Source organism: Micromys minutus (genome assembly GCF_963924665.1).
Source record: "Micromys minutus genome assembly, chromosome: 11".
Taxonomy (NCBI): Eukaryota; Metazoa; Chordata; class Mammalia; order Rodentia; family Muridae; genus Micromys; species Micromys minutus.
In genome coordinates, this window is record NC_137980.1 from 936,543 (window position 1) to 958,347 (window position 21,805).

General features: G+C 37.8%; 1 protein-coding gene across 1 annotated transcript in view; it reads left to right on the plus strand.

The window, feature by feature from the left end:
* ELL2 (elongation factor for RNA polymerase II 2) overlaps nt 1-21,805 on the plus strand; it is a 59,782-nt gene that overhangs the window by 4,742 nt on the left and 33,235 nt on the right. Inside the window, exon 2 of the mRNA XM_080925329.1 lies at nt 9,763-9,810. Within this exon, the coding sequence (XP_080781455.1) occupies nt 9,763-9,810 (48 nt within the window). The remainder of the gene's footprint in view (nt 1-9,762; nt 9,811-21,805) is intronic.

Genomic DNA, 21,805 nt, shown 5'->3' on the forward strand with positions numbered 1-21,805 from the left:
ACACAGAGAAACCTTGACTCTCAAAACAAAAAAGCTGACAAGAAAAGCTTCAGTTGGCTCAAATATCATACTTTCCCAACTATAACATAAAAATTGAACATAGTGATTGATGTTTGGGAGCACAGTTGTTCATTTTCCACTCCTAAAGATCAGGTAGCCTATGCCTTTTTGTAAGACTTAGTTAATCTTGTGTCACCTCTATTGGCTTGAACTAACATTTTGCTTTGATTCATGTCATTTAGAAAAATGTTAGTTTGAAATTTTTTTCAAGTATACTTCTACCTAATTTTGAGTGAAGAGCTCATCTGTTTTTTTTTTTTTTTTAATTATATATTCTTTGTAATCAAGACATAGAGTCTCAAATTAGCTTCTATGCCATTGTCCTTTAGTGGCCCTAGGTGGTGAGCCACATGATCATTTTCTTCAGTCCTTGCTTTGACAGGTCCCAGGACAGGCTGCAATGCCTCAGGCTTTCTTCCAGATAAATGTTTCAGCAATTGATTCACTATGGTTTAAGACAGAAAATTATCCCATGCTTCTTACTTCTTGCTCACTATTAATTATGTCTATTAGTTTTCAGCAATCTACTTTGTAAATCTAGATGTTCTTCTCTAGCTGCCACCTCAGGATCTAGATTTGCTGCCACAGCAGTACCAGTGTTGGCAAATGTGCTTATTAACTAAAACCATAAGATTTGCTGTAGGTTGTTTGTTTGGATTCAGAAGTATAACTAGGTTAATTTAAGTGTTACCTGCTTTTATCTTAGACCCATTTTCAATCAGCACATGATCTGCACATGCTTGATTTTTTTTTAACCAGGAAAGATAGCTTAGTGCCCCAGTTCTGTACTACTTAAAACGTTTACCCACATACTCAGTTCTCAGTGCTCCTTTCTGAAGAAAAGTAGTAGCCAGATTACCTAAAAAGATAGCCAGGAACCTTGGCACCCAGACTGGAGGAGAGGAAAAGAACATGTGAAAGGTTGGAACATGTTCAAGAAAAATCATTGAAGAAGAGTATAGAATTCTTGGAATGGCTTCCAGTGACTCTGGACAGTCCTAGGTTCAGCCTTGCCACTTACTCCTTGCACACTTAGGGAAGATTACAGAAGCTGTGCTGTGGGGCTTGCCAAGCAGTTGATGGTAGGGCCAAAGGAAGTCAGTGCTGGGTCCTTTTTAACAATTCACAGTGAACCTTTGCTTTGACATTAAGAGGCACTGGAACCACACAGCCACTTTGGGCTAAGTATATGTGGAATGTTTGAGAAGATCTCTCTAAAATGTAGTGTGATTTCTGCTTTTACAGTAAAGAAAATAAAGCATGTAACAGAACCCCATATTTAACTCTCCTACATACCACACAGCTGTATAGAACATTTCCTATGACCTAACTAGAAATGTATATAACAAATTAATGGCTATATTTCTTCTGCCAAATTAAGGTAAAAAGACATGACATAATTCAGGATTACCAGACAGTATTGCTTACTTTCTTTGTTTTATTTTTTTTATCTTTTTTAAATTATTTTTTTCCTAAATTTCTACCATCTGTAATTCCTGCTGCTCTTGTGAATAATTTTAAACTTCAAAATAACTGGTTTAAGAGTTTCTACTAGTTCTTTGCCATCACAGTCCAAACCTCTCTCAACTTGCCATGGCCATGTAACAGAAGACATTAAAGGATATTAATCTACAGACTACTTTAAAACTCATGAGTCAGAGCAGCACCTTGCATTGGCCTCTGTTCTATAGGCATTTGGCTCCTGGTTTCATATTAGCTATATCATTAGACAGCATGGGCTTCTTTGCTTCCTGGAGTCTTTTGTGTTAGTAGTTTAGAAATTAGCTTTGGTTAATAAAGGGCTTGAGTATTACAATTTTTAGTGACTAGAAACTGATCTGGGGGACCACATGACCATGAGAGGGAGTGTCAAAAGTAAAGAAACATTGGTAGAAAAGCTGGGCAGTTTCTGAGAATTGACAGAAAGAACTGATGCCTCTTAACCTGCCGTGAGGGAGAAAAAAAAAAAAAAAAACAGCTGGGCTTGAGAGAGCACCAGCAGGTTGGAGCAGGTTGATGACCCTCCCAAGTAGTTTGTACTTTGTTCTTCACTACTGAGAAGAGACTGAGTGGAAATTTAAAGAGCTTTGAGCAGTGTTTTCAAATTCTAGGCTTGGTGTTCAAAATGACTGTAACATGAATCTTGAAGTAGATGAATTAGGAAGGTGTGTGGTGGGGTAAGCCAGAGATGATTGTGGAGTCTAGACTAGGCTACTATTGATATTTACTAGAGATAGACAAAATCATTAGACTTTAACAAGATTTTAAAGGAGGAGGCTCAATTTGGAATTTTTTGACATTGATAACTAGTAGGGTACCCTTAGGAAAGGAAAAGTCCAAGATGGTTGAGACCATGAGATCGAAGTAGAAGGCCAACTAAGGCACCAAGCACCATTTTTGGTGAAAATTCATTCATTCTGTCTTTTGTTTTGGTAATCAAAACATTCCAGCTTGATTAAATGTTTTGTGTCCATGAGAAGCCAGGTATGGTGATACATACCTTTTGTCCTGGCACTATGGGGGCAAAAGCAGATGAATTGCTGTGAGTTCAAGGCCAGCCTGATGTATTCCTCTAGTCTAAGTAAGATAGGCAGAGATGAGGAAACTTGAAACCTTGTCTAGGGGGGTGGGAAGAAAGAAACTGTTGGGATTCTATAAACCCCATCCCTCAGGTTCAGTTACCTGACAACAGCCAGGTATAACCCACCCCCCAGTTACCTGGCAATAGCCAGGCATGCTCCACCATAGTTACCTGAAACTATAAAAGGAGCTACTTGGCCCCTCCTCTCTTTTACATTTTTTTAACCCCCCTTTGCTCTCCCCCTTTGCCCCTTGTCTCCCCATTCCCCTCCCCCTCTCGTTCCACATGCTCATAGCCAACCTCTACTCTACTTCTCTACTCTCCTCTCTCTCTGCCTCTTAACTCCCCCCACCACCTGAATAAACTCTATTCTGTACTATACCATCGTGTGGTCCCTCAGGGGGAAGGGATTCCCAACATGAGTCCCCCGGAGGCATACCCCTTGTCCCCATGCCTGGCCGCACCTCCATGAACCATATCTCCTCCACTCTCTTCATCTTTTTCCTAACATTGGTACCAAAAAAATGGGACATTATATATATACTAGAGACCCTACCTCAAAGTGGGGGGGACTAGGAGGGACAGAGATAGAAACAAAAAGACCCTGTCTCAGAGAGAGAGAGAGAGAGAGAGAGAGAGAGAGAGAGAGAGAGAGAGATCCTTAGTTGCTTGTCTCTGAGAGTAAAATCCTGCCCAGAACTGATTAAATATGCTTGATTAATGAAGGTAATCTCAGCTTGAGGACTGTCACCCAACAGCAAACAGTTGAACTTTTTCTTGGCCTAGAGCAGTGGTTCTCAACCTTACTAATGCTGAGACCTCTAAATGCAGTTCCTTGTGCTGTGGTGACCCCTAATGTTACTTTACAACTGTAATTTTGCTACTGTTATGAATCAGAATATCTGTGTTTTCTGATGGTCTTTGGCAACACCCTAGGGATTCTCAACCCACAGATTGGAAACCACTGGTCTAGAGACTTTAATATGCTTATTTGGGAACAAAACTGTTAGCATATCTTTCAAATTTTTATTATATTTTTTATTGTATGCTTGCCTGTGCATGTATGGATATAAATGTGACACAGCACACATTTGGAGATCAGGGGTTATGAGTCAGTTTTTTCCTTTTACTGTAAGGATTCTTATCAGGCTTGGTGGCAAGCGCCTTTACTCAGTGAGCTTTCTCACTATCCTGTGTGTGTCTAGGTAACAGAACCATTTTGCTTTAAGGGACCAGGAAAGGGACCCATATCATAAAAACTTAGTTGGATTTTTTTTCCTGTAATGAAAGATAGAGGAGCCACAGTTACAACTAATATATCTATTTATATCTATATCTAATATATTCATCCATTCTGTACACATTTTTATTTATCTTTGGACCTGCCCAGACATAGAACTGAGTTACTGAAAATACAAAATTAGGTGGATAGTCCTTGCCAACAGTAAAGTGGCTGTCACTTAAAAGAAGTTAACATGTGAGCGCACGCTCTCTCTTTCTCTCTTTCACACACACACACACACACACACATACACACATACATGTTAAAGGAAGAGAGTGTATGTTTGAAAAAGTAATGTCGTCCCTTGTTGTCTGCTGAGCCCACTGTCTTTGCCATGCTCCTGAAACTGTACCCACCCAGGTGTCTATCCATACAGTCCCATAGTCAAGGCAGTCTGAGAAGACAGGCATTGCATCCCTGACCATCTCCTTGTTTTACAAACTATCCCAGGATCTCCCTCCCTCTTTTCTCTGTCTTCTGCTAACCACTGTACTTAGATCATCCCTGCATGTTGTCACAGCATGCATGCTCTCCTATATTCACTCTCTCTAGGTGAGTTCATCTAGTTCTGAGGATTTAAATATCAATTATAGACTAATGAATTACAAAGATTTATCTCCAGATCATACCTTTTCAAAGTGGATATGCTGGATTTTGCACACAAGAAGACAGACAAGAAGATCAACAGAAATTTGACTTCAACCTTATATACACAGCAAGTTCTCAATTTTAAAACTATAACAATAGAAATAACACTTCTAAGTCTGAGGCCAGCCTTAGCTACATAGTGAGTTCCAGGCCTGCTAGGGCTACATTCTGAAAATCTGTCTTTAAAATAAATAAATAAATAAACAAATAAGCCTATTCAACTTTAGGCATTTTTAAAAAAATATTTATTTGCACCCTAAATGCTGTGTCCTCATTCTCCCTCACAGAATTCTCCCATCCTCTTCTCCTTTGAGAAGATGGGGACCCCATGGGCATCCTTCCATCCTGGCACATCAAGTCTGCCAGATTAGGAGCATCCTCTTTCCCATTGAGGCTAGGCAAGGCATCAGGCAACAGCTTTAGGGAGATAGGCACTTTTAACAGATCACCTATTCATCAACATTTAATAAGCACCTCAAACTTGTAATCAAATATACCTCTTCTACTGTTTGACAATTTGTATATTTATATAATTAATTTTAGTGATTTTTTACCACCCAGTAATCTTTCTTCTTTGGCTTGGTTTCACTTCTTGATCTGGTATCACCTGAATGAGCCCCATTTCAGGTTAATGACAATATTTTCCAGTTGTCTACAGCTAACTCATAGCCCTTGATTTGTTTCTTCTCTTGGGACACTTGGTCTCTCATTAGGTCTTGTCAATCTTAGACTATCTAGACTCTGCCTCCATTATCATCATCATTCCATTTGTAGCTCCACCATCACTCTTCAGGACCACATCCCTGGACTAGCAGCTGCCCTCAGAGTTTTCCTCACAGCCTGTTAGATCAGCTTGCAGAGTGTTTTCTAGTATGTTGAATATGATCACATACTTTCCCTGTGTCAATTCCTACAATGTCCCCCATTATGACTTAGCTGCTGCAGATCTTTTAATAATCTTGTACTATTTTACTACTTCTGTTACAGCAACTATGATTCCTGGGGGCAAGACTTTATTTGCCTTTATTTACAGGTTATAATTGCCATTAAGCTTATTATACAGTTACAACACCACATTAGGTTCCTGAGGGGAAATGATGGGATTATACTTCAAGTTGGGTTGCAGTAACTAACTTTTTGGTTGGTTTTCAGCTCAGACTCTTGTCAACCATGTTCACTTAAAAGCTGTTTGAAATCCTAAAATTTAGGGCAGTTTTATTGTTTGCTCTTTTAATTTGCCCTTTGTGAAGTAACAATAGCTTTTTTAAAGCTCTTATTTCAAAACAAGCACTATAACATTCAATGAAAGTCATACTAATTCAGAGTTTTCTAAAGCATCCCCTGGGGCTGTTTTCAAGCCATTTCCCAGCCTTCTGATACCTACATACCCTAGTCCATCTTTCAAAAGAAAAAAACAAACAAACAAAAAAAATATTTCAACAGCTTTTATTTTCTTCCTTTTTTTTTCCAGATCACTTTCTTATTCAGAAAACTGTAAGAATCTTTAATTGTTTATCACACTGAAGACAAGGTTTAAGGATCTTCAGTAAGAGATTAAGGAGAGTTGGGGTAAGGTTATTTGACAGAGTTATAGACTTGCTGAGCAGGGATCTTGAGGTCTGTCTCACCTACTGTGCCTGATAGAGATTCTTTGTTCTTTAGCTTTAATTAAATATTTGCAGAAAGTAGCTCTTTTGAAAAAAATCGAGTAACTGCAGGGTAGTGGTTCTCACCCTTCCTAACTCTGGGAGCCTCATGTTATGGTTACCACCAACCATAAAAATTTTGTTCCTACTTCATAACTGTAGTTTTGCTACTCTTCAGCACAAACGCCAAGGGCAGGAGAGCTTAGGCAAGAATCGCGGGTTCTTGTTCTGTCCTTTATTTTGTTCATGTATATCAGAACACTGTATATCAGACCTGCCCTCTGCCCATAGAGTGTCCTTTGCTTTCTCCTAAAGAATGTTTTCAACGTGAGTACGGTTTTTCTCTAATCACCTAGTTAAGATATACCTTTCTCTGTCTCCTTGGCTTTTCTAGTATCTGTTCTAAGTTGTATTCTAAACTTCCTTGGAATTCTTTTTTGTTTTGTTTTGTTTGTTTTTTGTTTTGCTTGGTTTTTTTCTTCCTTGGAATTCTTAGCTAGCTTCCTAGTAAACTTAACCTAGTGCCTAATCTTTCTCAGGTTTTTTTCTTCCTATAATGTGAACTCAGGCATAAAGGGTTAGGCTCCCACAGTTTCATATCTCCCACAGCAGATGTATATGTAGGCAGGGTAAGATGGCAAAGGTAGCAGGATGAAGTACTCCAAGTCCGAGGTTGTTACCAGCCTGGTTATTAATGGAACACAAACACTAGGAATGGAGGAGAGAATATCAACTCTGAGATTTCTAGGTCTTCTGTATTTGGAATTCTGTGATTCTAATTTAAAGTAATTGACTAACAGAATGTGGAGTGGGAAAATGAGGGAATTGTAAGTTAATTCTGAGGTTATGAGCCTCAAGATCGAAGAAGCATTTACAGAAAAGTAGTAGAGTTGCCAGGTTGGTCAGGGAGTTCCGTTAGTGCTTGTCAATAAGTGAATTTTGCTTTCACTGGGTTTCTAATAAAGACTGCTCTGTAAGCAGTAATAAGTAACCATCTCTGGAAAGACAACTGAGGATTGGAGAGGAGACCCAGTTGTCATCCTACAAGTATAACAGGACTCCAGGGTGGGGCTGTTGCAGAATGAGGAAACAGCAGGTACTAGCTTTTGAAATAAGGCCTGGTATCTCTTAGCACCAGAAGAGGTAATATGGAGTGGAAAAGTCAGCAATTTGAAAGTAGTTGGCAATTACGTGGCACAAAAGGGTTGATAAACTTGATGGAGACTTTCAGTACCACTGGTAAACTGAAGCTGTGAGCTGGAGTCCAGGGGCAAGCTCTGAGCTGCCTAACAGCTTTCAGATAAAGATGTAGAACTCCTTCTGCACCATACCTGCCTGGATGCTGCTATGCTCCCACCTTGATTATACTGGACTGAACCTCTGGACCTGTAAGTCAGCCCCAATTAAGTGTTGTCCTTTATAAGACTTACCTTGGTCATGGTGTCTGTTAACAGCAGTAAGATCCTAACTAAGATGTTAGTTAGTACCAGAGTAGGGTATTGCTGTGATAGGCCTGACCATGCTTTTGTTTGGAAGAGTATAGACTTGGGGACTTTGGATTTGGAAAACTATGGAATGTTTTAAGTAGGGTTTACCAAGTCATCCTAATAAGAATATAAAAGACTTTGTTGCCATGAGTGATTTGAATTGTGCAGACCTGACCCAAGAGATTTTAGAAAAGAATTTCAGTTTGTGGTCTAGAGACTGTTTTTGTGGAATTTTGGTGAAGAATGTAGCTGCTTTTTGCCCTTGTCTGAAGAGTCTACCTGAGGCTAAGGTAAAGAAATCTATATTAATTGCATTGACAAAGGAAGTCTCAAAACTACCATAGACTTTGTTCTGTGGTTAAGTGTCATGAAGAACATTTTGAACAACTGTGACAAGCTTAAAAAGGAAAAATATATAATATACGATTAGAGTATTACAGGGGCACCAGGTAGCGAAGTGGACCCAAATTCTGTGTTCTAGGAGATAGCAGATTAAGGGAGTAGGAATTTGGGGCAAGATCCTACCCAGTTAAGTTTAGATTCAGGTATGGTGATACACACCTTTAATCCCAGAAGATAAAACCAAGTAGATCTCTGTGGACCAGGCCAGCCTGGGATAGAGCAACTTCTAAGTGAAGAAAAGCTTAATTTAAGTCTAGGCATGGTAGTACAAACCTTAAACCCCAGGAGACAAGTATACAGATCTTCTTGAGTTCAAAGTCAATATACATAGAAAGATTCAGGACAGCCAAGCTTAGACAGTGAATGAGTTAGAAAACAGAAAGCTAATGATAATGTAATAGAACAAGGGTGCCATGTTCCAGCTACTGCAAGCAGCAGAACTTGGCAGCTTCAGCCATGTGGCTCTGGCTTTTGAGTCAAGAACAGAAAAGAGTACTGGGACAATTGATTCTGGTTAGCTGCAGATAAGAAATTAGCAGTGATTAAAAAAAGACCAGCATCACTGAGGTGAAATCTCAAAAGTGTTTTCTGAGAACACAAAGGAGCTGTGTTCCAGAGATAGCCAAGGCTGTACCTGTGTTGTCACTATAGTTGGTAATGAGTAAGAGTCACCCAGGTGGTGCTGGTTTTGAAGCAGGAGGCTTGGCACTGTGAGAGGCCATTGGTGAAAGTGCAGCCTCCATTGCAGTGGATAGCCCAGGACTGAAGGGGTCATACAAAGGATTTGAGACTTGCCACCATGAAGAGAGCCAATTAGAGGCTATTGTGTATTGGAGATGCCAGTACCATGGGATGATCACCAAGAACAGAAGCAGCAGTGAAGTGAATTAACCTGAGTTTAGAGTGCAACAGAGGGCAGAACTGAAGAAGTGATGCCAGCCTTTTGGAGGATCCCAGAAGATCATGTTTAGATCCCAGACATTGAAACAAGAAGCTGTAACACTGAAGTTGCTTTAAAGACCTCAAGATTTTCAAGATGCCGGAGCCATAGGATATCTGCTGAGGAAAGCTGCTAACAGGGAGTAGTGGAGCCAGCCCAGCAAAAGAAGTTTGTTGCAGAAGACCATTTTGACATCAGACAGAGATGCAGAGTTATAGTTTGTCCAGCTGGTTTCCTGTCTTGCTTTGGGTATTACAGTTAAGTGATTGGATGGATCTCAGAAGAGACTTTGAACTTTGGACTCTTAACATTGTTGATACTGCTACAGACTAAAGGGACTTTGGAAGTTGGACTAAATGTACTTTTTTCATTATGATATAGCTAGATATAGTCCCCATAGACTCATGTGTTTGGACAAGCCTATGGGGCCAGAGAGTAGAATGTGATGGTTTGTGTATGCTTGGCCCAGGGTGTGGCACCTTTAGGCCTTGTTGGAGTATGTGTGTCACTGTGGGCATGGGCTTAAGCCTAGATGCTGCCATGTTCCCACCTTGATGATAATGGACTGAATCTCTAAAACTGTAAGCCAACCCAATTAAATGTTGTCCTTTATAAGATATACCTTGGTCATGGCATCTGTTCATAGCAGTAAAAACCTAACTAAGACAGTCTAACTAAAGTTTACCCATTTTTCTTTTTCTTTTTTTTATATATAGAATTTAATTCCTTTTCGACCTTCAATTCAGTTTCAAGGACTCCAAGGGGTGAGTACTATCAATTTGGGGGGGGGGGTTTAATTGTATTAAATACCTTAAAGGTTTACATTTTTCTTTCATCTTACTCTCTTAATATAATCATTCACATTTTGGGAGCTTCATAACTAAATGAGATTTTCTATCAGGTTTAAGATGTTTGAAATCGTCTTTATGTAACAAAAACAAAAACAGTTTTTTTGAAAATCATGAATGGTTGTGGATTTGAACCTTTTCATTGCAAATTAAACATCAGAGTTTTATGGAAATATATTGTATTTACAACAACTAAGCAAAGGATTGATTTTATGCAAGTTATAAATACAATTGTTCCTATTAATAAAATGTAGCTGTGTGTTTAATCTCTTAATTTTACACAGTAGGAAATAAAATGTACAAATAGAAAATAAGTTTTGCTAGTATCGGCACTTCTGTATGTCTGCTTTATTCTACACCAGGGAGTAGAGCTTAGAGGTGGTATATACAGGACCCTGGGTTTAGTCACCAGCACCAAAACCAACAAGCATAATATATAACTTTTAGTTAAATGGACCTGTGAATTTTGTGTTTATAATAGATAATTAACTGTATAGGAGTAGCATTAGTGCAGGTATTAAATTTTCTTAGGTTTATTAATTTTATAAGTTTGAGTGTTTTATGTGTGTGTGTATGTGTGTGTATGTTTATCACATGCATGCATGGTATACTTAGAGGTGAGAAGAGGGAGGCTTGAGTTATGAATGGATGGATATGGGTGCTGGGAATGGAACCTGAGTTGTCTGCAAAAGCTACAAGGACTCATAACTAATGAGTCACCTTTACAGCCCTACTATTACTTCTTAGTTGTTACTATTAATATTTAACATTAAGAAACTAAATAGTTGGTTATTTTGCTTTCTTGCTTAAATTAGTAAGTATTTATATTCCTATATGCTAGCTATGTAACATGACCATTTGGATTACTTATAAGTGGGGTTTAGGGCTTTGGAGAAAAGCTAATCCCAAGGAAGAAGATCATAAGCTTGATCATTGTAAATCTACATCCTTGTGACTTTTTGTAACATCAGAAATATAAAAATGTACCAAGTCTTTTTAAGCCTTATAACTTGAAAAATCTTTGGAGCCAGATTAATTACATCATGCACTGAACTAAGAGTTCAGTATTTCTAAATCTTTTTTATGATGCTAACTTAAAGGAGATGTTTGTGTGGATGTGAGCTTTGCTTCTGCATGACAGCTTTACAATGAAGTCCTTTCTTACTCATTAGTAACTAAGTGTTCATGGATGGGGTCCTAATAGAAATGAGCATTCTTCTGAATTTTCTTGTATAGCTTTTTAGGTGGTGATTACCAGCCTCATCTCATTTCATATCTGAGGGGTTAGTTCAATTGTTTATTTAAGACTTGTGTAGTCCTTTGTTACAGGAGTGAATGCTTACAAAAGAAAAACATTAGTGAGTAAAAATTTAACTTGTTTTATGATTTAGTTTTAATTATTTGATGTCAGTGTATTTTTATATGACTTTGTGCATGTAAGTGCTAGTTTCAAGAACCCTTTGGGTCATCTTGGAGCAGGAACTATAGGATGTCATGAAAACCTTGACCCTTAGTCCTAGATATAAACTTGTCTTAAATGTTTGCCCATGCCTCTAGCCCTGTAAATATTTGAAAGTGTTTATTGTTATGTTGATATCAGGTAATAAGAAACATTCAAACATGAGAAAAATTCTATTGCTACAATCGATTTGGTAAAGATTTAGACATCATATTCAATAACCTAAAAAATTATTGCTGCATGTCTTTTTCTTAATAACCTTGAAGCAAATAAATAATTTTTCAAGTTCAAAAAAAAAAGACTTATGTAGTTTCCTGCAGTTTTTAATGACATCAGTAATATTTGAAGGGAAGATCCAATGACAGACCAGAGTCCTAGAACCCTGGAGAGCCCTGGCTTTTCAGACAGGAAAGTAAGGTCTGAGCTGTGCTTCTCGGAGCTCGAGATGCCACTGCTGTTCTAGAATTGCTGCTTCCCTAGCTTTCTCTTTGCCTTGTTTGAGATCTCAGGATAAGAAAATGTAAAGAAAGGACATTTTCCTAGGAGGCACAAAGTTAGCCACAACAGCCAAACGACAGGGAGTGAATATTTAGGGCTACGGAACTTTGATCCCGATTTCATCATGCAGTTTAGCACAGGCATGGGCTTCTGTGATCTACTTCTTACCCTAGGTCCTGGGCGAGCAGTTCACATTGAGACACTGGGCTTTCTTTTACAAATTCCTTACCTCTTTGCACAGGTATCCTTGAGCGCACATGTCCAGTCTTTTTCCTACTACTTATCTTTGCTTATACCACTGCATTCTTTGCCTGAGTTTAATTTGCTGCCAAAGGTAATTTAGTTATAAAATGACTGATAGGTTTAACTCTTAACATGTGTTTGGATTTTAACAGGTAAGCTTTCAGCCCAATAACAGTGTGATTGTATTTGTATAGTGAATGGGGCTTGTAGACTGAGAGAATAGGATGCTTGGCCCTACCTTGCTTGTTCTGTGTCTGTCTCATCAACACCCTACCCTTTTTATTATTCTCCTGGGAACAAAATTATGGACTCAGCATTGTTTTAGAGCCTGCAGCTGCATTCTATCTACCCTTCCCCCTTCCATTTGCAGAGCTCTCCCCAGCCCTTTGGAACTTGGTAAAAACAAAGACTCATTACAGGGGAGAGAGTGGGTTGGCACAGCCCACAGGGAGTCTGCAGAGCCATAACTGTGAGGGTCTTCTATACAGTGCTCCTCTGTTGTTCTTTAGAGCCATGATAAGCCAACATTGCCTGTGCTGATTGCTTTTAAAATCATTCAGAAGTATGCTTATAGAGTTTTCTAGTGTGGAAAATACTTAGGGTGTTAAATTAGAAGGTTTAAATTTAGAATTCCCACAAAAGATAACTGTTATTTAGTGAGAAATGTTTGTCTTTTTATGTCACATGTAATTGAAAATATATCTTAACTGTCATGATAGTGCCATCTGTAAACAAATTTGAAGCATTGTTAAAGTACCCTTTTAAAAGTGTTACAGATATTCTGTTTGCCTGGTGAAGTTATGTTAAGTAAGTCTGCATGGTTATGATAGTCCTAGTTGCTAATTATAGGATTCCCCTGCCTCCTTTGGTAATATCTATAGAGGGTTAGAATTTAGATCTTGGCAATTTAGCTTTTAAACCTATTTGCATTTTTTTTTTTTTTTTTTTTTTTTTTTTTTTGGTCTGAACATGTTCTGTTGGGTTGATGTTATCTACAAAAAATACAGACTGAAAAATTAAAATATGGCACTGTGCTATATGAAATTCTAAGTCATTGATTATTTGGGTTTTATTTCTATAGCTGAGCAGTAGTTTTCATAGCAAAAAAAAAAAAAAAAATGAAAACTATGTCTGAGAAGGACCTACACCTTTCCCATAGTGGGAAAGGGCACACTGGAAATTTGATGTTCATTGAAGGCGTTTTCTGTAGGGGGGCAGTTGGTTCTGATTGCTGACCTCATGAATGTTAGGAACTATGTACAACTGAAAATATCCTCATTTATTCCCCAGTGTGGGTTAGCCAGTTTGTTTTCAAGGGTCTAATCTATACCTTGCACACCTACATGTAACTTCAGATCTTTAAGGTAGAATATTCAGAGGAAAATGACAACACAATATACCAGTTTCCAAAAGCTGCATCTTTATAGTCAGCAGCTTTCTGAAAAGCCGCACTGTTCTCTCTTCCTCTTACACAGGGAACGTGAAGCAGGTGACTTCCAAGGATGTCTATTCCAGTGGAGTTTGGAAAACCAGTCTATATAGCTTTATGAAATTGGACATTTCTAAGAGCAAAAAGTTGGTAGAGGCAGGCTATACTTCAGGTAAAAAAACAAAAACAAAACAAACAAACAAAAAAACTCTTCCCATGTATTGGAGAGCTCTGAAAGAATGTTTCTGGAAAGTTCACTCCGTGTTTAATTCAGTCAGCTGTTGATACAATTGACATAGCAGGAATTTCACAAACTATAAAAGTTTCTAGTTGACATATTAATAAGTTGTTATTATTCTGCATGCTTCCTGGTTTTATGGTGTTTTCTGGGTTTGTTTGTTTTTTTTTTTTTTGTTGTTGTTTGTTTGGATTTTACTTTCTCAGATGTGGCCTCTCTGTTTTGCCCAGGCTAGCCTGGAACTGTCATTGTGGGTCAGGATGACATTGAACTTGAAATAATCCTCCCACCTCTCCCTGCCAAGGGCTGGAATGCCTGGCATTTAGCTATTTACTCAGCTTTTTTAGATTTATGAAGGCTCCCTAGATGTTCCAGGCTAGCCTGGAACTTGAAATCCTTTGCTTTGGCTTTCAAAGCACTGAGATTTCTGGCATATGCTGTCATGACCAAGCTCTGCATTAGTGTGAAAGAATATAGAGCTAGGTAAGGTACAGTCCTCAGTCCTGCAGAATGTCCAGCCTGACAAACACATGCAGAATAACATTTAGGAAAAGGTTAATAACAAATAAAGGGTTTAGCTAGAACCTCACACAGCACTTCTACAAAAGGACTGTTCTATAGGAACCATCAATAACAAGGTTTGTGTGTGTTTCTCACTGCTGTGAATCAACATTTTAAACAAAGGTTTTTGTGGGCTCAAAATGGTGTACATTAGCTCTGCATGATGCTGTGGGCCTGTAAACACCAGCATTTTGGATGCTGAGGCAGGAACATTTAGAGTGCAAGCATGGCTTCCTATCAAGGTTCTGTATTTAAAAAGGAAAGAAAAAACTAAAGTTTTCTTCAGAACAAATGCATACAATTCTAAAAGCCTAATTAAGGACTAACACAACATTTTATACACAGAAATAAATGTGAGAAATGAGATAATTGGGATAAAATCTGAAATACCAAGGTTTTTGATAGCAAATAATGGCCACATTTGCTGGCATGGGTGGATGCTCTTGCAGTTGATTTGCTTGTGGCTTCTAGGACTAATATCCAGGGAGTGATTGTCTCAGGAAGATATAATGTTCATATTCTCACTTTATGAGATTATAGAATCTATATTTTAACTTAGTATTTATTATGAGAATGTTACTCAAAAGTTTTTACTTACAGACTTAGCAACTACAGAGGCTATAGAAGTTTTGCACATATAATTTTAGAAATTATCTTAAGGATGTTGAAAATAAAAGACATTTTTATATACTATGTATTTTGTATACTGAATAAAACATAGTCACAGGTGTCCTTCCAAGACAGAAAAAGCCAGACAAACAAGTTATAAATGTGGACCTTTTAAAAAGGCACAGGAACCTCCTGAAGTATTGTCATTGATTCGGAAGCTCAGAAGTTTGAATTCTGTTTTAAATTTTTTTATTTAAGCTTAGAACTTAGCATAACATTCAGAAATAACTTTGCTAATTATTTATTTTACTTTGTAGGCTCCTTGGAGTCTAAAAGACTAAATTATACAGTATTTGAAATTAGTAGGCAATTTCAACCCACCCTAAATATGCTTCCCTCAGACTGCCCTACCCTACCCAACTTGGTACCTGGAAAGCAAAGATAACTATGGGTTTAGAACAAGTAACAAAGACAAAAATAAATCTTTAGCACTGCCTTCTCTCTTAGATGATAAGCTTTCCTCTGGCTTCTTTCCCCCTGCTGTTTCTGGTTTGGCTAGCCCACTAGTTTTATGAACAATTATGTCTCATCAGTTTGCTCAAAAGTTGATGATTAAGGGATGATACTCTTGTCTCTGAATGTGACTACCACTAAAAGACTGTTAAAGTTATTCTTGTATAATGGTGTTTTGTTCTAAGATTTTGAATACTGTAGTGGTTTAAGTATAAAACAACATTTATATTAATATTTATATTGAATTTAAATTCTTTGCATATTAATTATCAGGAGTGTCATTTAACTTTTATGTGCACACAAACTTTTTTTTAAATCTCATTTTAGCTAAGGATATGAGCTGCCTCTAGACACTTATTATCTCTAACAAATAAAGTCATAGCTTGAAGCTGATATAACTTAACCAGCCTCTCTAGTTTTATGCTGTCACTCATCCCTGCCTTGGTGTTCTTTCTGGACAAGGATTCACCTCTGGGCTAAACACAGTATCACTATAGCATGAGAACCTAGGCTGGCCCTTACCTCTTAGGATTTCAGAATGAGCGAAGATAGGAAGGAGGGTAACTTCATCTGTGTTTATAGAGCCTCAGAGAACTATTTATTCGACAGTATTTCCTAACTGTAGTTTTGCCATGATCCTAAGGAGAAGCATAGTGAGATAGGCCCCTGAAGCATGAGTGTGGAGAGAGGGACTCTCCCATGATGATCTTCACTCTGGAAAGTGGGGCAGGAACTGACTAATCTGAAAGGCCACAGATACTATAAACTGCAAAGCAGGGAGCTGATTTCCAGTCTTGCGCAGCAACATCCAGGCACCAAGGTAGACAGTCCAGACAAAGGTAAATATGACCTCCAGATGCTAACTCTTCCTCCTAACTGACATAATATATTGTTTGTTGGTAAAATCTATAGTTGATAGCTTTGGAGTTTTTGCTTGTTTCCTATTAAAACCTAAAACTTGTGAAACTGAGTCATCTGTTTTTATAAATAATATTATTTTGATGGCACTCTGTTATTTAAGCTTGGAAATAATTTTATCCTTCAGTGACACTGGCAGTTCCTATAGTTAAAATAGTCCTTAAATTTTAGCCATTAGCAATATTAAAATAGCTGTTGACCTCTTTCTATGTCCTATGTGCACAAATGACAAGATTTTATCTAATAACTGTATTTAAGGGGGGGAGAAGAAACAAAAGAAAAGAAAGCATGGTGGGGAGGGAGTACTATAGTGTCCCAGATGTTTCAAACAACATTCTATACATGTTAAAACTGTGTCACTGGCTCCAGTGTGTGTGCATTTTTCATTTTAACATAAAAGTTGAACTTAGAATGCACCCCATTATCAGTGGCATTGTATCAGAGGCTGTTGACATTTTGAGGTACATAATGCTACATCCCCCAACTTGCTAGCCTCTTAGATTTGATGGCCCATTAACAATGCAGGAGGGCAGGGATCTAAGATCCTGACTGCTCAAGCCCTTCACATAGTCTTTTACATGCCTTAGTGTTAACTTGACATATTATTAGATCTCAAGCATTTAAAGAAAAGAAATGTCTTTACAAATGTTTTTGTTGCTGCTTAGAACTTTAAGCACTTTACATATATTAATCTTACCTAGTTACTACAGCAATGCTAGGAAGGAGATACTGTTACTTCAAAGTTAATGGTACTGAAGTTCCAGAAAGGTGGTTCGTGGCCTTCAGTGTGACACATGTTTTCTCACCCCTACCTTCCTATGATAAGTACTGAATTCATATTTTTTAATTTATTCTCACATTCTCATATACATCGTTGACCACTTCTCCAGCTATTAATGAGAAGGTATTAGAGAAGTCCTTTTGGAGCTGAATTTGAAGGGTTGCCAGGACTTGGTGAGAGAAGAGGTAAATACTTTTTGGGCCTGTACTTTCACAGCATGAGCAAAGGGCAAACAGGTGTGGCATGGGTCTCTACTTCTCAAGGAGCTGCTTGTCTGTAAATCTCTGTGGAAGTCTGTGATGACATCGGGAAATCTGAACTTTGAAAAGTTTTCTTTCTTACAGCTGGATTCTTTACACACACACACACACACAGAGAGAGAGAGAGAGAGAGAGAGAGAGAGAGAGAGAGAGAGAGAGAGAGAGAGAGAGAGACTTTCTCAGAAGATTTATAACTCATCAATTTTGGAGTAAGATTTCTGATGGGAGGAAGTTATGTCTGCAGACAAATGTCTTTCAACATATTTGCAAGTATAAATACAAAACAGTCCTGCATGGGTAGATGGCTCAGTGAGTAAAGTCTATGATGTGCAAGCATGAAGAACCTAAATTCAGATCTCTATTGTCCATATAAAAAAGCAAGTGTTGCAGTGTACATCTGTAAAAGGCAGAGGTAGTGGTATCTTGGAGTCTCCATGCCCAGCCAGTTTAGCCAATCAGTGAGCCCTAGTTTTAGTGAGAAACACCATCTCAAAAAAAAAAAAAAAAAAGCAGGTAGAACGTGAAAGAGGAATATACTCCATGTAGACCAAAGGCTTCCACAGTCACATATATGGGCACTTAAACAATCATACATGCACATGCCACCCCCCCCACACACACACAAACACACACAGACACTCATTACCATATACCAAAACAAAAAAATTTCTCTGGGGGGGGGGGGGGGAATAGTCAAGGATAGCCCTGTGTTTATTGCCCAAGAATTTGGTTGGAAGATCGACCATTACTCAAGATTGAAGTGGGTGAAAACAAGAAGATGAGTGATTGGGTTGTGCTGTGTAGAAACTGTTTAGGTGGCTTTCCATGCCTTTTCCATTCTTTTTCTGTCAGAGCATTAGCGCCAGAAATTTATACTAAAAAGAAAGGCAACTCCAAAATACTTTTTTTCCTAGTTAGTAAAAGGATAGATAGATTTATACAGAGAATTCTGAAATGAAATGGAATTTACAGACTATTTTTCAGCTGTGGCGAATACTTCCTTAGTCATGAATACTTAAATGAGCCCTGCTACTAAGAACAGCAGCAGTCTGGAGGGGGCTGTATGGTAGAATCACCATAGTGAAGCACAGCATTATAGCTCTACAACATGGCAGTGACCACATAGAGTGATGTCATTTGTCAAATTAGTATAGTATCGAGTAACCATTTAGCCAAAAGGCATATCATGTGGTTTTCATATGATAAAGTTAGTAAAAACCAAGCACAGTGATAACTATAGAAGTTCCAAAACTGGTTCCCTTTGGTATGGAAACTCAGTTTACTGCAGACATGCTAGTGACTTTACAGGTGTCAAGCTTAGCAATTCAAACTGTGCTTATTCTAGAAGTAAATGTGTAAATTATGATTTGCCTTGTTATTATTAATGATAAATGTAATTTTTTTATCTTCATGGGTTAAATGAAAAAGAAAAAACCTAGAATATATTTCAATAGATGCCTCTCAAAAGGTAATTTGTTACCTGTATTTTCTAAATGTACCATAAACAGAAACAAAAGACATTTTCAGAAATGTCAGGCTTGATATGAAAATCTAGGCAAAAGCTGAATATTAAAGTTTTTTTTTTTAAGTTTACAAAGGGAATGGAAAAGTCAGGTCTTTAATTTATCTGTGGTTAGACACAGCTGAGTATTGTGTTCTTTGGGGACTTGATAGAGTTGCCTTGTCATCTATCTGTGAGGAAAGTGCTCTGTCTGCTCTCTCCCCAGGCGGAGTGCTAGCGTTATCAAAGGTGTGGGAACAGAGTTAAGACATAGGGGCAGTGGTATTGGGAGGGGGTACTGAGGGGTACCAGGGTCATTCAATCTGGAAAAGACTGATTAGGGAGTAAACTGCAGCTGTTGGTTAGATTTGAAGAGCTGGTGATAGTTAGGTTAACAAAATTCAACTCAATAGAAAACTGATTAAGAACTAAATTGTGTTTATTCCATTCTACAGAAGTTCCCAAGTAAGCTACCCAGAGAAGTCAAAAATATTTCAAAAACTTTGAGTAGCCATTCAGTGCTTTGTTGGGGATAATGGAAATGGTAGCCATATTATGAATGCAGCACTACTCAACCAGTACTAACCAGTACTTAACACTTTCTTACAGCTCAGATGGACGCCTTTTGTTTTCTCAGTTTGAGTGTTGGTAATCCATTTAAAGTCTGTCTTCAAAGATGAGAATGTGAAGTCGAATTTCTATTGGACAATGAACAGGTGCTGACTTGTTTGCCACAGGTGCCTGAAAGTTCTGTATTTGGCTATAAAGATGCACAGGTGCTTGCAGTTTTGTTTCTTGGTTTTGATGGAAGGCTGTGTTCTGTGTCTTCCTTGGAGAACTTGAAGAAAAGAAACTTACAAATCCATGATTAATATTGAAGAGACTTTTAGCACTTTACAGTTAATAACACTTTTTTTTCCTAAAGCTTTCAAAATATTTAAGCTGATTGAGTCATGAAGGTCAAGTTTCATAGTGATAACCTAAAATCTAATTTATTATGCCTCCTTCATTGTTTCTGTTTGAAAAATGAAGTGAATGAAGATTTTAGAACTGTGTAAAGTAAGACAAGAATAAGGATGAGGCAGGAGTGTCTGGCCAGTAAAAAGCAATTCTGTTGGATTTCCTCTAGTCTTTTTTGTTTTGTTTTGTTTTTTTTTTTCTCTTTCTCACACATATATTTTTAAAAGGTGCAAAGGCAGCTGCATTTCTGCAATCCTAGCACTTGGAAGTGATGGCAAGAAGATCAGTTCAGCACCATAGTGAGTTTGACACTAGACTAAGCCACATGAGACCTCATTTTTCAAAAATCAAAACAAACACTAAATAAAGCTTTAAAATTGCAGAAGCTGTCTGTTTATTGATTAGTTTTAAAATATTCTATATTTAAATCTCTATTAGCATTTTTCAATAATAAAGGTTTCATTGAAGTATGCTGCCTAACATTTTTATTGTATTAACATCTATCATTTAGCTATTCTATGATTACTTATACCATTATTATGCAATAATAACAGTACAGGCAACATACTTTGGTATTTTACTTTATTTTCATCTCTGTTTCCTTAGGATAGATTCAGAGATGTGGAATTCACTAGGTTAGGAAGTAGGAGTGACTTTCAGTAATGCCTCTGGAAGGATGCTCTTTTCTGTTCCCACAGCTCTTTGGAAGTATTGTCAGGAACTGATTCCCCTGGCCAATATTGAATGCATTTTGGTTTTGTTTTTTACTATTATTTCAAAGTAATGATTTGATAATGTTTAAAAATTAACAGTGTGGCTAGAGATACAGCTAGCACCTAGATTTAGTTTCCAGCACCCACATCAGCTAGCTGATGCCTGCCTTTAACTCCAGGGATCCAGCTTCCTCTTCTAGCTTCTGTAGGCACCACATCCAGAGGCACAGACACATACACATAGATACAAATAAAATAAATCTATTTTTAAAAACTGACAGTGTAATCTGCTTAATTGTCCTTGACATATGCTAAATAACTGCAGAATTTTAAGAAGCCATGGAGTATCAAATGTTTCATGTCTCCATTTGGTGTTGCCAGGAGTGGTTTTGATTTCTTTTCTTTATATTACTCATGTTTCTCCCCAACATAGTGGAATAGTCTTTATGTTCATAATTAATGATACTTTTTGAGATAATTACCTTATTTAAATAATTGTAAAAATAATTATGGTATTCATGTAGCCTTTTACATATTTTGCTGTTTTGACATTTTTTGCATATCATTTTTATAGTCTTAATAATTTAACATGCTTGGGTTTCTGCAATCTCCTTTTGATGGCTGTGTCCTGTAAAGGTATGTTATAAACTTTTAAAGCTAGCGATGTCTTCCCCCTCCTCACATGCCATCACACTAGGAATTCAGTGAGTTATTGGCTATTGATGAGGTCACATAATTTACTACTACATACAGCACTGTTGTAATGGCTTAGTGCACTGGCAGTGCTGCTTTCTAGAAGTGTCTGACTATCTAGAGGATAATCACCAAAGCATTTCATTTTATCTATTCTCTACATTCAGTATTGCTACTGTTCATGTGTAAGAAGTATTCATCTTTTCTTTGACAGTATCTCTTCCTCTGTGTAAAGACATTGGCTTAATGGTTTTCACAATAGGTCAGCCATACCATCCCTAGCCATCTTTCAACCCTATATTTTTTAAAGTTATAAATCAACTTATCTGGGGGTTTGACAGGTTCTATTTACATCTTCGATATTACATCATCAGGCCTACCAGTTAGTTACCAAGTCTGGCACCCACACATCTTGTTCCACGGGCCCCGAGCACCACCTCACACAGGCAACACACACTCCACCTGCCTCTCAGCCATTGCTTTCACACACTGTCCTCCACAGCCCCATAAAAACACAACAAAAAACAAAACAAAA